The sequence below is a fragment of the Physeter macrocephalus genome, chromosome 16 (genome assembly GCF_002837175.3).
Source record: "Physeter macrocephalus isolate SW-GA chromosome 16, ASM283717v5, whole genome shotgun sequence".
NCBI lineage: Eukaryota > Metazoa > Chordata > Mammalia > Artiodactyla > Physeteridae > Physeter > Physeter macrocephalus.
Window position 1 is genome coordinate 23,273,005 of NC_041229.1, and position 19,887 is coordinate 23,292,891.

Consider the following 19,887-nt stretch of genomic DNA (forward strand, 5'->3'; position numbering starts at 1 on the left):
CAGAACAGAAATAAATGAAATAGAAACAAAGAAAACAATAGGAAAGATCAATAAAACTAAAAGCTAGTTCTTTGAGAAGATAAACAAAATTGATAGCCAGACTCATCAAGAAGAAGAGGGAGAGGACTCAAATCAATGAAATTCGAAATGAAAAAGGAGAAGTTACAACAGACACCGCAGAAATACAAAGCATCCTAAGAGACTACTACAAGCAACCCTATGCCAATAAAATGGACAATCTGGAAGAAATGGACTAATTCTTAGAAAGGTATAACCTTCTAAGACTGAACTAGGAAGAAATAGAAAATATGAACAGACCAATCACAAGTACTGAAATTGAAAGTGTGATTAAAAATATTCCAACAAAAAAAAGTCCAGGACCAGATGGCTTCACAGGTGAATTCTATCAAACACTTAGAGAAGAGCTAACACCCAATCTTCTCAAACTCTTCCAAAAAATTGCAGAGGAAGGAACACTCCCAAACTCATTCTATGAGGCCACCATCACCCTGATACCAAAACCAGACAAAGATACTACAAAAAAAGAAAATTACAAACCAGTATCACTGATGAATATAGATGCAAAATCCTCAACAAAATACTAGCAAACAGAATCCAACAACACATTAAAAGGATCATAAACCATGATCAAGTGGGATTTATCCCAGGGATGCAAGAATTATTCAATAGATGGAAATCAATCAATGTGATACACCATATTAACAAATTGAAGAATAAAAACCATATGATCAGTTCAATAGATGCAGAAAAAGCTTTCACAAAATTCAACACCTATTTATGATAAAAACTCTCCAGAAAGTGGGCATAGAGGGAACTTACCTCAACATAATAAAGGCCATATATGACAAACCCACAGCAAACATCATTCTCAGTGGTGAAAAACTGAAAGCATTTCCTCTAGGATCAGGAATAAGACAAGGATGTCCACTCTCGCCACTGTTATTCAACATAGTTTCAGAAGGCCTAGCCACAGCAATCAGAGAAGAAAAAGAAATAAAAGGAATACAAATTGGAAAAGAAGTAAAACTGTCACTGTTTGCAGATGACATGACACCATACACAGAGAATCCTAAAGATGTCACCAGAAAACTAGTAGAGTTAATCAATGAATTTGGTAACATTACAGGATACAAAATTAATGCACAGAAATCTCTTGCATTCCTATACATTAATGATGAAAAATCTAAAAGAGAAATTAAGGAAACACTCCCATTTACTACTGCAACAAAAAGAATAAAATACCTACCCAAAGCAATCTACAGATTCAATGCAATCCCTATCAAATTACCAATGGCATCTTTCACAGAATTAGAATAAAAAAATCTTAAGATTTGTATTGAGACACAAAAGACCTCAAATAGCCAACGCAGTCATGAGGGAAATAAACGGAGCTGGAGGAATCAGACTCCCTGACTTCAGACCATACTACAAAGCTACAGTAATCAAGACAATATAGTACTGGCACAAAAACAGAAATATAGATCAATGGAACAGCATAGAAAGCCCAGAGATAAACCCATGCACCTATGGTTAACTAATCTACAACAAAGGAGGCAAGAATATACAATGGAGAAAAGACAGTCTCTTCAATAAGTGGTGCTGGGAAAACTAGACAGCTACATGGAAAAAAATGAAATTAGAACACTCCCTAACACTATACACAGAAATAAACTCAAAATGGATTAGAGACCTAAATGTAAGACCAGACACTAAAAAACTCTTAGAGGAAAACAAAGGAAGAATATTCTTTGACATAAATCACAGGAAGATCTTTTTTGGTCTACCTCTTAGAGTAATGGAAATAAAAACAAAAATAAACAAATGGGACCTAATGAAACTTAAAAGCTTTTGCAAAGCAAGGGAAACTACAAACAAGATGGAAGGACAACCCTCCGAATGGGAGAAAATATTTGCAAATGAATCAACTGACAAAGGATTAGTCTCCAAAATATATAAACAGCTCATGCAGCTCAATATTGAAATTAGAACACTCCCTAACACTATACACAGAAATAAACTCAAAATGGATTAGAGACCTAAATGTAAGACCAGACACTAAAAAACTCTTAGAGGAAAACAAAGGAAGAATATTCTTTGACATAAATCACAGGAAGATCTTTTTTGGTCTACCTCTTAGAGTAATGGAAATAAAAACAAAAATAAACAAATGGGACCTAATGAAACTTAAAAGCTTGACAACGAGGTATCACCTCACACCCGTTAGAATGGGTCATCAGAAAATCTACAAACAACAAATGCTGGAGAGGGTGTGGAGAAAAGGGAACCCTCTTGAACTGTTGGTCAGAATGTAAATTGATACAGCCACTATGGAGAACAGTATGGAGGTACCTTAAAAAACTAAAAATAGAATTACCATATAACCCAGGAATCCCACTATTGGGCATATACCCTGAGAAAACCATAATTCAAAGACACATGCACCCCAATGTTCATTGCAGCACTATTTACAATAGCCTGGTCATGGAAGCAACCTAAGTGCCCACTGACAGACGAATGGATAAAGATGTGCTACATATATTCAATGGAATATTACTCAGCCATAAAAAGGAACGAAATTGGGTCATTTGTAGAGACGTGGATGGATCTAGAGACTGTCATACAGAGTGAAGTAAGTCAGAAAGAGAAAAACAAATATCGTATATTAATACATATATGTGGAACCTAGAGAAATGGTACAGATGAACCGGTTTGCAGGGCAGAAATAGAGACACAGATATAAAGAACAAGCGTATGGACACCAAGGGGGGAAAGCGGCGGGGGGGTGGGGTTGGGGTGGGATGAATTGGGCGATTGGGATTGACATGTATACACTGATATGTATAAAATGGATGACTGATAAGAACCTGCTGTATAAAAAAATAAATAAAATTCTGGGTGTGATGAATTGGGAGATTGGGAATGACATATATACACTAATATGTATAAAATGGATAACTAATAAGAACCTAATGTATAAAAAAATAAATAAAATTCTAAAATTCAAACAAAAGTGGAATTTACCCCAGGGATGCAAGGATTTTTTTAATGTCCACAAATCAATCAGTGTGATACACCACATCAACAAACTGAAGAATAAAAACCATATGATCATTTGAATAGATGCAGGAAAAGCTTTTGACAAAATTCAACACCCTTTTATGGTAAAAATGCTCCAGAAAGTTGACACAGAGGGAACCTAACTCAACATAATAAAGGCCATATATGACAAACCCAAAGCAAACATCATTCTCAATGGTGAAAAACTGAAAGCATTTCCTTTAAGATCAGGAACAAGACAAGTATTTCCACAATTGCCACTATTATTCAAAACAGTTTTGGAAGTCCTAGCCATGGCAATCAGAGAAGAAAAAAGAAATAAAAGGAATCCAAGTTGGAAAAGAAATAAAACTGCCACTGTTTGCAGACGACATGATACTATACAAAGAAAACCCTAAAGATGCTACCAGAAAACTACTAGAGCTAATCAATGTATTCGGTAAAGTTGCAGGATATGAAATTAATACACAGAAATCTCTTGCGTTCCTATACACTAACAACAAAATATCAGAAAGAGAAATCAAGAAAACATTCCCATTTACCATTGCAACAAAAGGAATAAATTACCTAGGAATAAACCTACCTAAGGAGGCAAAAGACCTGTACTTAGAAAACTATAAGATACTGGTGAAAGATATCAAAGATGACACAAACAGATGGAGAGATATACCATGTTTTTGGATTGGAAGAATCAATATTGTGAAAATGACTATACTGCCCAAAGCAATCTATAGATTCAGTGCAATCCCTGTCAAATTACCAATGGCATCGTTCACAGAATTAGAACAAAAAAATTTTACAATTTGCATGGAAACACAAAAGACGATGAATCACCAAAGCAATCTTGAGCGAGAAAAACAAAGCTGGAGGAATCAGGCTCCCTGATTTCAGACTGTGCTATAAAGCTACAGTAATCAAAACAATATGGTACTGGCACAAAAACAGATCAATGGAAACAGGATAGAAAGTCCAGAGATAAACCCATGCACCTATGGTCACCTACTCTATGACAAAGAAGGCAAGAATATACAATGAAGGGGACTTCCTTCCCTGGTGGTCCAGTGCTTAAGACTTCACCTTCCAATGCAGGGGTTGTGGATTCAATCCCTGGTCATGGAGCTAATATCCCACATGCCTCGCAGCCAAGAAACCAAAACACAAAACAGAAGCAATATTGTAACAAATTCAATAAAGACTTGAAAGAATATATAATGGAGGAAAGACAGTCTCTTCAATAAGTGGTACTGGGAAAATAGGACAGCTACATGTAAAAGAATGAAATTGGAACATTCTCTAACACCATATTCGATCCACCTCCTAGAGTAATGGAAATAGAAACAAACAAATGGGACCTAGACCTAATGAAACTTAAAAGCTTTTGCACAGCAAAGGAAACCATAAACAAAAAGAAAAGACAACCCTCAAAATGGGAGAAAATATTTGCAAACGAAGCAACCATCTAGGGATTAATCTCCAAAATATACAAACAGCTCATGCAGCTCAATATCAAAACAAACAATCCAATCAAAAAATGGGCAGAAGATCTAAATAGACATTTCTCCAAAGAAGACATACAGATGGTTAAACAGCACATGAAAAGATGCTCAACATCACTAATCATTAGGGAAATGCAAATCAAAACTACAATGAGGTATCACCTCACACCAGTCAAGAATGGCCATCATCAAAAAATCCACAAACAATAAATGCTGGAGAGGGTGTGGAGAAAAGGGAACCCTCTTGCACTGTTGGTGGGAGTGTAAATTGACACAGCCACTATGGAGAACAGTATGTAGGTTCCTTAAAAAACTAAAATAGAACTACCATATGACCCAGCAATCCCACTACTGGGCATATACCCTGAGAAAACCATAATTCAGAAGCAGTCAGGTACCACAATGTTCATTGCAGCACTATTTACAATAGCCAGACATGGAAGCAACCTAAGTGTCCACTGATGGATGAGACAGATGAGGGGATAAAGAAGGTGTGGCACATATATACAATGGAATATTACTCAGCCATAAAAAGAAATGAAATTGGGTTATTTGTAGTGAGGTGGATGGACCTAGAGTCTGTCATACAGTGAAGTAAGTCAGAAAGAGAAAAACAAATATCGTATGCTAACACATATATAAGGAATCTAAAAAAAAAAAAAAAAAAAAGGTCATGAAGAACCTAGGGGCAAGACAGGAATCAAGACACAGACCGACTTGAGGATACAGGGAGAAGGAAGGGTAAGATGGGACAAAGTGAGAGAGTAGCATGGACATATATACACTACCAAATGTATAATAGCTAGCTAGTGGGAAGCAGCCCCATAGCACAGGGAGATAGCTCTGTGCTTTGTGACCGCCTGGAGGGGTGGGATAGGGAGGGTGGGAGGGAGGGAGATGCAAGAGGGAAGAGATATGGGGATATATGTATATGTATAACTGATTCACTTTGTTATAAAGCAGAAACTAACACACCATTTGTAAAGCAGTTATACTCCAATAAAGATGTTAATAAAAAAAGAAGTCATTCAATAAATGCCCACTCATCTGAAAGGCAGAAATCATGACCTTGTTGAAGGTTCTTCGGAGTCCTGAGAGGTTACTGCAATGAAGAAGGCAATGTTTCATCAGACCTTGCTTCTAATTCAAGTTCCAACGGAGTAACAGAGGAGAGCTTTACACATGGGAAAACTCCCACAGCACTCAGTCCGGTCTGTGGGTACACAGGCACCAGGCTGCTGACCAATCCCCTGTTTTTAATAGCACAAGTTCCCAGTGTTCTAAATTTTGGCTTTGCATATGTTTTTCAAAATTATATAAATGGTCATGTTAAGGCTAAATTTTCCAAACACATGACTTCTGTTGAATTAACACCCAGTCAGCAGACAGTTAAAATTTTACCATTACTACAGCTTCCATGAGATGTAACGGGCAATCATCTAACCTTTTTTTTTTTTTTTTTTTGGTATGCGGGCCTCTCACTGTTGTGGCCTCTCCTGTTGCGGAGCACAGGCTCCGGACGCACAGGCTCAGTGGCCATGGCTCACGGGCCCAGCCTCTCCGCGGCATGTGGGATCTTCCCGGACCGGGGCACGAACCTGTGTCCCCTTCATTGGCAGCTGGATTCTCAACCACTGCGCCACCAGGGAAGCCCCATCTAACTTCTAAGTATTTACAGATTAACTACTACCTCCCTAATGGTATCTTAGTTTCCTCTTCCTTTGTCACCATTACTTAACTATCTATCTATATTTCTAGGTTCCATCTTTGGCCCTTTACTATTCTCATTTTACATATTCATTCTGAGTATTCTCATGCAGTTCAGTATTTCAACTATCTTCCATAGTGCTAATGACTTATAAAATATGCATCTTTATATCCTAGAGTTCTTTCCTGACCACCAGATCAGCATATTCAGCTGGATCCTGGAAATCTCTATCTACATTTGCAAAGGCACGGCAAACTCAACATGCCCCTAACTACTACATGTTTTCCCCAAATCTATTCTTCCTCCTATATTTTCCTTCTGAGTGAACAGTAATACCCCTACTAAAAGCCTGGAAGTCATCCTTTAACCACTTCTTCTTCACATCCTTAATTTAATTGATCATTTCTTCACTAATCTCTCTCAAACCCATCTAAACCTTTCTAGTGCCTCTGTAACTATTTGTTATTCCTTCCCCTCCTGAGATAGCTCTGGGAAGCCTCCCCAGACCATCCTAGTCTAGGTTAAGTGCCCTCTTAGGTGCCCCCTAGCACTATACAACTCCTCCATTACACCCTACGAAATGCTGTACTAAGACTGTCTATTTTACTTATCTGCTTCACCGATTAGATTCCAAGTTCCTTGAGGACAAAAACTGTCTTATTCTTTGCAGTCACATTGCCCTAGTATCCATAGGCTCAATAAATACTTCTTAAATAAATGATGAATAAACCCACTAGGCTAAGCTTCTATACTGCTAAATATCTGACTGGCCCACTCTATTAATAATCATATAAAGTTAGGCAGAGTAATCTCTAACTAAAACCACATTCTTACTTTCTTTGTGAGCGAGTATATAAGTGGACATTAAAATCTGTACTACATTTTTTTTTCAAATCGCATATCATTAATCCCAAAGAAATCCAGATGATCAAAGCTACAGTGAAAATTAAAACATTAATGGCATAAGGAAAATAATACTAGAAAGAAGCACCCAATAACCTCAGACTCAGAATAAGAAATGAAACAATACTTCAATATTACAGAAGGAGTATAACTTGCCATTTTGATTCAACAAAAAAAGAGTAATTTTGATTTTCTTTGAAACAATACATGTAACTTCTCTGGATTGTACATCTCATAATGTAAAGAACATCATTTTCCCCCAGCATGTTTAATGTTGAAATGTCTGCTTTTTAAAATCAGTTACTTAACAAGTAGTTTTACAAAAATTCTGGTATGGAAGAAAGTGGCTTCGGAGTCAGACCTGACTAACTCAAATGCCAGCAAATGCCTAAAACTTGGGAAAACTGCTTAACTTCATGGAGTGTAAATTTCCTAATTTGTAAAATGTAATTAATATCTACCTCATGCAAGACAAGTGATATACACATAGTAAATGCATTATAAATATTAATTATAGTATCTCCAAATCCCCTTGATGGTAACTAACTTCTCTCTTTTTTATTAAAGTATAGTTGATTTACAATATTATGTTAGTTTCAGGTGTACAACATAGTAATTCAATATTTTTATAGATAGTACTCCATGTAAAGTTACTATAAAATAATGGCTATAATTCCTTGTATTGGACAATATATCTTTGTTTCTTATTTATACTATACCTGGTAGTTTGTATCTCTTAATCTCAAACCCTATCTTGACCCTCCCCCCTGCCCTCTCACCACTGGTAACCAATAGTGGTAACCATTAGTTTGTTTTCTTTATCTGGGTCTGTTTCTGTTTTCTTATATACATTCATTTGGGTTTTTTTTTAGATTCCACATATAAGTGATAACATACAGTTTTTTTCTTTCTCTGTCTGACTTATTTCACTAAGCATAATACTCTCTAGGTCTATCCATGTTGTTGCAAATGGCATTATTTCATTCTTTTTTATGCCTGAGTAACATTCCACTGTATATATATTCAAAAAGAGTTGATACACCATCAACACATTATAACCTAAATAATTAAGCATAAAAATACATTTAAGTTTTCTCCTCTTATCCCCAATGAATGACATGGTGCTTTAACTCATAACCTGAATTACCTTTCCAGTCTTCAATTGGAGTAATCAGTCCATCTTAACTTCACTCTCCTGTTCTCATAAACTTCATGCTGGCATACACCTTTCTAATGAGTTGCCACTTTACGGACTAGAATAGCAGCTGCTTCTTATCCTCATCACCTTCCATGAAACCAGTCAGAATCACAGTCGGTATAGACACATGGTCGAAGGATGATGGAATGAAAAAAAGCTGAGGAATCTCCTCTGGCAGGAATATACATAATTATATAGAGTCGCTATTAGGGTAACTATTTAAATTAAATATTAAATAATTATTTATTTAATATTAATATTAAATATTAATTTAAATATTTAATTTTAATAATTGTCCAAGCAATTCATGGTTAGAACGTTAGGATGAATGATTCCTTCTTTCCTAAAGAGAAGGCTTTCAATAATTCTTCAGGTCTCACTTCAGAGAAGTTTTTCCTAACCACTTTATATAAAGCAAACTCTCCCAATTCCTCTCTAGTTACCCTACATTTACCACTTTCATGGCCCTTATCACCATCTCTTCTCTTTACATTCCCTCACTGGAATATAAGCTTTATGAGGGCTGGGACCTAGTATCTCTATTGCTCTATGCCAAGCACACAGTAAACTTTCAGTGTGTTTAATTCCTGAATAATGGAAACGTTGAAGAAGAACAGACAAGTGAAGACATTTCCCACATTCCAATTTGGTAATATGGACTCTTTATCCATACATTGAATAGGATATGTTAATGACATTATTTTCATTATATCATACATCACTTCAACCTAGTCTGTAGGATAGTTTTGCAGACTGTTTTGAATATAGGGCCTGCCATGTTGTGTATCTGAGGCTTAATGAATGATTTTGATGAGAAAGAAGGAAAGTTGATATCCCAGAAGACATTCAATTCTATTCTTGTAAATGTATATACTCATTTAAAAACTGCTACAGTTTTGTTTTTAGTAATTAAAATGATTATCATTAATGACTCTATTACATATCATACTCTGCTTTCTTTTTACCCTAGTTAGATCTTCATGGTAACCTTGCAAGGTAAGAATTATCATCTGATAAAGACTGATGAAGAAAACTGAGGGTCAGAGAGGTTAAGTAACTTAACTTGTCCATGGTCCACAACTTGTAAAAGAAAGTAACATTCAAATTTAGGTCTGTCTATCTGAATCCAAAAGTCACAATTATCCCGCAGGGCGAAGTAGCCTGCCTTTGTTCTAACATACTTAATTTCACAAAACTCCTACTTCTCCACACGTTGCCAAGTTTAGGATACGGAATGTAGATCCATATTCCCAAACTATATGTGGTGGTGCATGTGGGCAAGTCATTCAGTCTCTGGGTTCATAGAACCATAGTACAGATGCATCTGAGACCATTCTTCCAGGAACAGACATACTCTAAATTCCTATGTATTGATACAGAAAGGCAAAAGGAGAGAGCCTGATTCCTTGATACAATATTTTTCCATGTAGAGGAAACTACCAAGTCTTATTTGGCTTGATTTTTACAAATTCTCTCTCTGGCCCTTAGGAAGCTTTAGTCAACAGTCTTAACAGATGTAGAAAGGGATGGGACATTCCAACAAGAATGTAACCATTAGTACCTGCCATGAATAGGAAGACTACTAATTGTTAAACAGCATACTTTAAATAAATGATGTGTGAATAAACTCCAATACAAGACATCAGAATGTCCTCTGTAACCTGGAAACCACATTCCCTGGGCTGCAAGGGTGCTGAATTTGGAACTGCTACTCCAAGTCTCAAGAATGTTCCAAGTGCTGTCTGATATGATTGTGGCCAAGGCACTATAGAAGAAAAGATTTGCTGGGAAAACTTTTCGACTTCTTCCCTGGTGTATGCAGGGCTTTATAGAAACACAGTGTAATGGAGTGAGCACTAAACTTCCAAGGACACTGGGGCAAGCAGTTCCAATAATTAAATTACAAAATGGCAACCCCAGAATCACCAGGGATTCTGTAAGCCTGATACTGGAAGACTGTGCAGCCAGAAAGTGTCATGATGCCATATGTTAGAGCTCCTTACTTCTGTACTGCCTGCCTTTGTTCATGCACAATTAAGGCTGTGCAAGTTGGTGTGTGCTACATCATAAAATGGAGGACCAACATCACCGTACAAGCCTGTTCAGAAATCTAACAAATGCCAGGACAAGGGGCTGCTGGAAGAAAGCACACTCCCTTTACTACAGTGTCTATGCAGCTTTCAACCTCATGCTGTTTTCTCATTCTTTTTTGGAATGCAAAGGAAAGAAATCAGGTGAAATTGCAGACTGAGCTAGCTGCAAGGAAGCTGAGGACTGAGGTGGAGAGCAGAGTATTCACTCACATAGAAACCCTTGGGTGTCCTTTTACAACATGCTGCCAAACTGTGTGTGGAAAGCTACCAAGAGTTCAGCATCTGAATGTCCAGTTTGTGCCCCTATTGTATAAAACTCTCCTTCTTGCATTCATATCAGTAAATGTAGCTTGGACTTTTTCTTAAAGAATTTTAAGATAATAATAAATGACCTTGGGATCGTTAAAAAATTCTCAGAGATCTCTATACCTATCCTTAAGTACTGGCACTCTGGTATTCAAATACGTTGTGCCAAAGACTTTCCCCTTATCATAAATATTCATTTACAAGGCCATGGCAACAGTCCTAATGAAGATTAATTACTGCAGTACATTCCATAAAACCTGCCCAGTTTCCTTCTGATGGTGAAGGCTATCGCATATAGAAATGGAACTGAAAATGTATCATGTCCTTAATGTCTTTTCTAGCTGCTCGGTACTAGAAACGGATCTGTAAAAACAATTTAGTCAAAGAAAAGATTGACTGGCTCAGCATTCATTACAAACATAACTGCAAGAGCAGATGATATCCCCTTAGATCAGAATTCTAATAATCAGAAAAGGTTGAGGATTGTGAGAAGGCAACAGTACACAAGGGACTGCAATCACACTACTGATCCATGTACATGTTTCCTTCTAAAACACACAAACATCATTTGGGGTGGGCAAAAAGTTTTGGCTCCCCCAATCTCTATTTTTTTGGTTTATAAACCCACTTAAGAATTTGATGAAAATTCATGACGCTTTTTCCAGATAAAGGCATGGTAGTGTCTGCTACATGCACACCCAAACCATCATTTTGCATACAATTTCAAGATGTTTGAGATTCCCCTAAAGTTCATCCATAGAGTTCAGGTTAAGAACTTCTGCTCTGCAGCAATTTAGAAGACATACATGATTTCTCTTCTCCCAGATTAAAAAAAATATTTAAGCACTCATACAAGTTGGGTTTATGTTATGGATTTTTCTTGCTACTAATCTGTATGTAAAGTATTTCTACTCCCCAAAAGCACAACAGCTTTTCGCCTCAAACTACTTTCACTGATTAGTTTTTAATATTCAAGATCATCACCTACCCAATCATGTCCCCAATGTTCTAGCTATCTGGCAAAATTAAGTTTTACAGTTTAGACTAACTCTTCATTAGTCCTTCAAATGATTTCAAGAGAGAGAAAATCCAATGTTCAACAAAGTTATCCATTAAAGAATTACTTACAATAGCAAAAACAAAACAAAACCAAACAACTAAGCATGAGTATGACCTAAAATTCTAAAAGAGGAATGGATAAAGAAATTATGACATAACTAAATAATGTAATATAGTCATTAGGTATTAATGCATTCTACATGAAGCAATGTGAAGTAAAAAAAAAAAGGGTGGTGTCATTCTCAAGGATGGTCCTGAGAAAGTGTCATTTTCAACAGTCTTTTTGGTGAAAGCAAAGTCAACATGCACCATAATCAGGGCAGCAGCCAAGAGAACCCTACTAGGTGTTTCATCTACTAGGTGAACCTACTAGGTGGTTCACCTTGGCCTCATGGCATCCTGAGCCATTCATCCATCTTCTTAGAGATCCTAGTATTTCTGAAACATGACACACCCACCACTGTCACTGAGTGACAGTTATTCAATGGGTGGCTAAATGACAGAGGGGTAGAAAGCACAGGGCAAAACCTGAGACTGCAAGTAAGGTCAAGCTGAGAGCTTCCTAAACCTCAAATTTCCCAAAATGTGTTTTCCCCATCCCAACCCTCACCCCAGAAAATAATGCCTTCCTTCCTCAATAGGTAGCAACCTTTCCCCTAAGAGTCCCAAGACGAATAATACTGCCTTCCCACTCCTCTCCCACCCTCCCCATTCCCCCTCCCTGGTACCTCAACAATCTGCCTTGGAAGTTTGTCCATTCATGCTTTACATCACACAGGATATGCTTTTGTTTTGTTTTAGGGCAATGGCAAAAGGGAGAAAGACAAAAGGAACACAGTTTAAAGAAAGTCAAGTAAATTAACTCTTCTTGTTATTCACAATTCTTGTTATCAGCACTTGCTGATAAAAGCTCTATGAACTTTGATAGGTCATGAACTTTGTATTTCACAAAGAAGAAGAGATGATTGAGATTTTCTCTTGAAAGCTGCTAGGCATATTGGAATCAGAGATAAATCTCCTGAAGTTAAAAAAAAATAAAAGGAAAGAATGGCAGGCACACAATAAAGTCAATATATCACTGAGCTGAGCCAACTTCTTTCCATATCTACCACCCACAACTAGATTCACCAATGAACACTGGTTCAAGTAAGTGAAAACTACAGCCAATCCTATTTAACAATCACCTAGACTCTGAGTAAAAAAAATCCCTTAAAAAATCATCCCCTATATTTAGCCCCAACTATGCCACCAATTAATATAAAATACATAATGTGCCATACTCAGCCCCAACCAAAACCAGTTAAGAAAGGAAAATGCTTTCTGAGAATTTTCCTTCCCCCCAAATTTATCTTTAATGCATACATATTTCTTTTCCAGGTGAAAAGTCTTCCATGTATTTCAAAGCTGACTGTAAAGTCATAGAAGAGTAGTTGCTGGGCAAAATTTACTGAAGAGTTGTCACAGAACACTAGGAGAAACCATACAGATTAAAGTGGTTCATCTCCTTCATGTAAGAGATAACTTTTAAAGATGGGCAAGTTCACTCAAAAACAGAAAACTAGTATAAAACAGATTTTTAAAACAAAACAAAACCCCCAAACAAATGGAAAACCAGACAAAAATCCTTGATCAGCCTTTTGATTCAGAGCTGTGTCAGGCTAGGCAAAAAGAACAGCTAATTATATTAGAAGTGAAAATTTACCCTGTACAGGAAAAGGTACCAATCCATATAGAGCTTTTCATGTCTAAATTATGCCAACAGTCTCAGTACAAATTACACGAGTGGTCTTATACCACCTAGAATAATCTACCAAATACCCCACCACATAACAATTCTTTATAAAGCAATCTGCCTTAGTCAGAGACTGTGTTCTGTGAAGAAAAGATTGATATAATGCAGTAACAGTCTAACCACAACCTTTTTCTTTCCCTTTTTTGCTTGAAAAAGGTTAAGATTATAAATATTAAAAACTTAATTTGACTGGGTAATGAATATCTGGAACACCCAGCTGCTTCTTTTTCATCATACTCAATACTTCACAAATTTTCACATCATTAGCAATTCACATGAAGATGGCCATAAACCAAACATGATGAATGCTACTAGATATACAAAAATTAATCTTATATTACATGTTCAGGACCAAATCTCTCTCAGCTTGTGAGGCACAGCTAAAAGGAACACTTTTATTGAAAGAAGAGTTTAACTGGAATATGGTTAGACACTTGTCTCACTTCAAAGGCCATATTCTTTAGAAGGGCAATTTACCCTTCTCCCTGCTCTCTTACAACTTAAACTTACTTCAGGTTTAGCTTAGCCATCACTCCCTTCAGGAAGCTGTTTCTGGTTTGCCAAGCCCAAGTGTTAGGCCCATCACTTTCGTGCTCATCCCTCCCTCTCCCCACCACCTCCCCCAGTGCACAAATCACAGAACTTAACCACCATGTTGTTTTGTAATTGCTTGTTTATCCATGTAACCTCCACTGAACTAAAAGTTCTGTGAAAGCAGGAAAGGTATTTTTCTTGCTTAATGTTTTATCCTCTGTACCTGCACTATGCCTGGCACAGGATAGGTACTGAAAAAATTCTTAGTTGAAAGAATGGATGGAGGAAATGTGACAAGAAGCCAGAGACTACAGATCAAGTAGATATTTTTTAACTCTTAAATAATCAGAATGTGATTTAAATAATGCAGAAAGTTGCTTCTCCAGCTCTTGGCACCACATATAGAAGCTAGTCAAATATGTTTATTGTGAAAGCAGTATAACTCTACTCTATGGACTATTTGAGAGATTAAGAAATGAAAAAATCACTTATGAGCACAAAGATAATTACATGTAATATTTGAGGTCTTATGTCCTCAGAAGGTATGAAAGTCTATATCAAAACGCACTGGAGACAAGAACACATGATTCTGTGTAGTTCCCAGCAGACCAATGAATTCTCTGATGTCACAAAGTCCACTGCAACAAAGAGCTAGGTTTCCTACTAAATTTTTCTGTCTATTTTAATAACAACAAATCCCAATATCTTGTATTAACTCTACCTATGCTAGCTCCGTAGAAGGAATCAGAAATGAAAACCACAGAGTAAAACACAGCATGGACCAATCTGTAAGATGGAAGTAGGTGAGAAAAGAAAGCAGAGAGCATCAAAGCAAGCTCTCCTTTCTATACCTACTTTCAAAAATAGCGCACAAAAGCTTAGAGCTTCCAATGGAATTCAGGCATCTGCTGCTGACTAACCAGCTAACATTCCTTCTGTACGATGGGTAGATTACCCACTCCCCCTATTTCATAGCTCTGTTTCTAAGGATAAATGGAGCTATTAATGGCAGCATTCTTAAAGTTCCTTAAAAGGAACTCAGGGTCATATAATTTTCATTGTCCCTGGGACCATATTATAAGCAAGATACCTCTTTTTGTCATGCTAACTTAAAGAAGTTGGATCTTATATATGAGAATCTCTTTTGAATCTCAGTGTTAGAGATGACAATTCTGATAGTTCTACAGAGGGTTAAGAAGGGTTTAAATTCTACTGTGGCTATATACTGAGCTGAGGAGGAGGACAGAAGTACAAACTGTTTAAAATCCTAACAGACCTCCCTGAGGAGGAATTATTGACCCCAAGTTCAGTCGTTCTCCACTAAATCTGGCTCTCCTTAGCCTATTTCCTACTGACTAAGTGTCTTTCCATGTAGAGAGACAAGTGTGTTACCTGTGCTGAATATCTATGGGTGTCACCAAAGTGAAGGAAAAAGAGACATAGAAAGGAAATGTTCAAAGAAATTAGCTCATACTAGTTAGTCTGGGACTAACAGCCACTTTCTAATTGGTATAACCAGTCCTATACAAACTCATATCTGAAAATGCTAAATTAATATCCAGAGAATAACCTACTGGCAGAGTGAGGATGACCAAGAGGCTGGAACACTAGCTGTTCCTACAATTATTGAGCAGAAGCCAGAAACAGTGCACCAAATAAAACCTGTGAACAAGCCAGGAGGATCCTCTAAAGCTAACATCACAAAATCTTAGCATTTGGTCATGTCCATGAGAGGCAAAGAAAAAAAGATGTAGCAGAACTGGAACAATATAGGAAGATAGAATTGGTGCTATTATTATACACAGCAGAAGCAATTACTACTGTCAAAATTCTAGCGTACTTGAATTTACTTGTGAATACCTCTTCTTATCCAAAATAATGTGGTTTTAGTTTACATATATCTTTATTCATTGCCACTGAGGTAATTTCAAGAGAGAAGGGAAAATTAGAGTATAAACAGAAATTTCACATGTAGCCTATTACTTGTAACTTACCCTAAATCCTACCTTCTAGCCCAGGAATGGAAAACAGGTTTTATCTTGTGTACCAATCCCGATTGATTGATGGACCCTGAAGGACTGCTAGGACTAAACGGAAAGGAATACAGACAAAGCCTATCCTGGATGAGGGATGGGGCAATTAAGCACTAGTAATACATTCTGCCATCCTGGGTCTAGTCCATTGGTTCTCAACTGTGAGAGATTTTGCTCCCCAAAGGATACCTGGCAATGTCTGAAGATACTTCTGGTTATCCCAAATGGGGAGGCACTAGTGGTAGAGGACGATGCTAAACAGTCTACAACCACCTCAAACTCTCCAAAACAAAAAATCACCTGGGCCAGAATGCCAATAATGCTGAGGTAGGGAAACCATGGTCCAGTCAAATCTATCCTATGGTTAGTCCATGGATCAGGTCTTCAGCCAAATAACATTAAATTTGTCTTGAGGTAGTTTTCCCGAGCTACCTCTCCTAATGCCATAGAATTCTATATAACTTGTTTGGAGTATTAGAACCAGAGGATCAATTTGATTCAGGCAGATCACACTGACCTGTCCCTAACTTGTATTGTGATCACAGACAAATTATTTTATCCCTCGAAGCCGTGGCTTTTTCATCTATAAGAGGAGGGCGTTGGACTAGATAATCACTGTGCTCATACAAAGACAAAACTGCTAGGAAGCCCCTAAATGCACTAAAGGAATAAAGCCCTTGTTGATATTCTTTTCAACAACAAGATAATTTTTCTTCTGCCTAAGGCAAGTTTATCAATTCCTTTCAATCTCTGCTAATGTAGTTATCAGTTATGCCTTAACTTAAACCTATTTTAATTTTCATGTAATGCTTAAATATTTCCCATCTCAACGCTTGTCACTGAGTTAAGATGCATTGGCATCTCTCATGGTATTACTACCATCTTGTGCGTCACCATTACACTATCGGAACTTGGCTTCTTCCAGTTCTCCAACCATCTATTCTGTCATCTCTGGTATCATTTAAGTTATTAGGACCAGTTATATAGTGTCTTATCATTATGCTTCTCTCTTTTACTCTATAAATCTCCTTCATCAATCTATTAATCAATACAAGTATTTCAGGGCCTTTCTCTGTGCCTATGACATTAATGCTGGGGAGATAAGTAAAGGCTGGAGCTGAAAGTATTGGTATAAAAAGACAGATTTTCTAGCTACAAAGCATTTACAAGCTCATTAGGAGGATGAAATGTGAAACTATTTGAGAACAAGTCATATTAACTAGGTAGTAGCAGGGAAATGTCACTATGAGGGTAAGAGATGCCAAAAGAATGAAATGAAATGTCTGCTGTACGTAGATTAAGGACGACCCAGAAACTATCATGAAAAATGTTAGAAAAAAATCCTTATGAATCAGATACAGAAGGATTACTGACATCTTACCAGTGATTTCAAAGGTTGGCTCTATGTTTTAAAGGTATGTTAGACAGATGTGGAAAATATGGCCAAATAACAAACTGTAAGAACCAATTAAAGTTCCCTTCAGAAAGTAAAATTACATAGAGCATTTGGAAGTTAATGATATAAAGTTATACGTGTTAAGTTAGATCACATCTATCAAAAATGGAGATCCCATAAACTACTCTGAAACAGGGACATTTATATAAGAATAAAAAGGGCAACAAACAACCATACTGACGGTTCATCAAGGTCTGGACATGTGTACCAAGAAACTTTCTGAAGTAGAATATGCATATTTACTCTTAGAGGTCAATTTCTAAAGATTAGAATTATGCCCTGGACCTAAATTTTTTAACCTTTATCATTTAAATATTTTTTCTAAATCCTAATAAATTATTTTCACCTGTGGTGCTTCTGTGGTAGTAAAGCTATTATGTCCATTACCTAGTTGTCCAATAGCAAACGTCTCAAGTTTCTGGTATCACATGGGAAGACTGCATTTTGGATAAGTCATTTTCACTATTATAAAATAATACTATGTTTAAATGAGCACAATATTAAAATGAAGAGTAACTCTGAAATGATCTCTCTATAGCATTTTTCTCCTAAGTGGATAATCTTTTTGAGACCTTTTCATAATGCTCTTAGTTAAAACTGGATTATAGCTCTCTGTGACCTACTTTTTCAACTCCAAACTTTTCAGACTAGCACTTGAGGGGTTCCAACAAGCTTCCTCTCCCCTTCAACCATATTAACTTCATCCATCATTAGTACCTCCCCCTTGTGCCTAAATAGGCTCATTGATTTAGTTCAATCATGAACCATGCAGTTCAATATTCTCAACTTTTAAATCAACAGAATCTCAATTTAATCTAATACATAGTACTCTGAAAACAAGTGCTGAGCAAGTCATTCAATTCATTACATTTCATCTATTTTTGGCATGGCAGCAAGTAAGTCCACATTAAAATGAACAGATTCTAATTTGAGAGAATTTGTCAAAGGCTGTTTATGTACGAGTTTTCCATTAGCTTATGTGTTTCTTATTTAATTTTACATCAAAGAATGTGAAAGTATAACTGCCCTTTTAAAAAATTCAGAAATAATTTTTAACAACAATCTCAACAGTGAATCAAAATAAAATCTTACCTCTGTTTGCACTAAATATACCCTAGTGCATCAAATACTTAAGCATAAAAGATTCAGAAAGAGAGAGACAAGAAGAGAATAGACCAAGAAAAAGATACAACTCTCATATCACCCATATATCTGTTAACAGGAATTAACAGAAACAGTAGAAGGGCCCCTAAAACGACGAGAAGAGCATGAGATGTTTGTCTCCACACATCTTTTGAACTTATCAAAAGGAGAAGACCCATATTCTTAATGCCACCAACGGTAGAAACATACCTAATTTTATTTTCCATATCTTCATTAACTGAGTCTTCGGAGCTTCTGTACTTATCTGGATCTGGAAGTGTGCTTGGATCAAATACATCAGTATCATCACTACTCCAATCCAGAAAGGCTTCTTCTTCATCTTTAGCCTAAGAAAACGCAAGGGAAATTGTGTTTTAAGAAAACAGCTCATAAATAATCAGGTCTTACTTCTAGCCCCAAATAAATTCCCCTAACTGAGATCCTCAAATTAGAAGCCTTTTATTCTGGCAAAAGCCTCTATGTGACTTTCAGAACCATAATCATTTGCACTGAGAAAGAAAACCTATGTCATTTCAAAAGTAAAACAAAATACGGTTCAAAAAGTATATCACTATTAAGTCCCTTAAACACAATATGGGACAAATTTGACAGTTTAATTACTTCCATGTAACTCAACTATCAAAGAAGTGAAGTGTAAAATAAATTTGTTTTAGTGCTCCTGTCCACTACGCAAGTTTCAAAACTACCAAAAATATTAGGTAAAAATGTAAAAGGCCCGAAGAGAGAGTACAGAAATATCTGTCTGATAATTTTTTGACCGCAATAAATCTTAAAACAACAATCAGATCTGTACAAGCTCATTAATAGTGAGGGGCCTTCTAAATTCGAATTAAGTACAAAGTCACTAAGAACAATTAAAAAATAAGATGGAATACCAAGATACAGAAAGTTGGGAACTATCCAGTCTCATGCAAGTAGGTAGGTATTTAGGCTTTTTTGTTTTTGCCGTACGCGGGCCTCTCACTGTTGTGGCCCCTCCCGTTGCGAAGCACAGGCTCCGGATGCACAGGCTCAGCGGCCATGGCTCACGGGCCCAGCTGCTCCGCGGCATGTGGGATCTTCCCGGA

General features: G+C 36.8%; 1 protein-coding gene across 1 annotated transcript in view; it reads right to left on the reverse strand.

Moving 5' to 3' along the window:
* The window catches only part of DDX10 (DEAD-box helicase 10), a 300,441-nt gene that overhangs the window by 18,487 nt on the left and 262,067 nt on the right, over positions 1-19,887 (reverse strand). Inside the window, exon 17 of the mRNA XM_024117374.3 lies at positions 19,010-19,146. Within this exon, the coding sequence (XP_023973142.1) occupies positions 19,010-19,146 (137 nt within the window). The remainder of the gene's footprint in view (positions 1-19,009; positions 19,147-19,887) is intronic.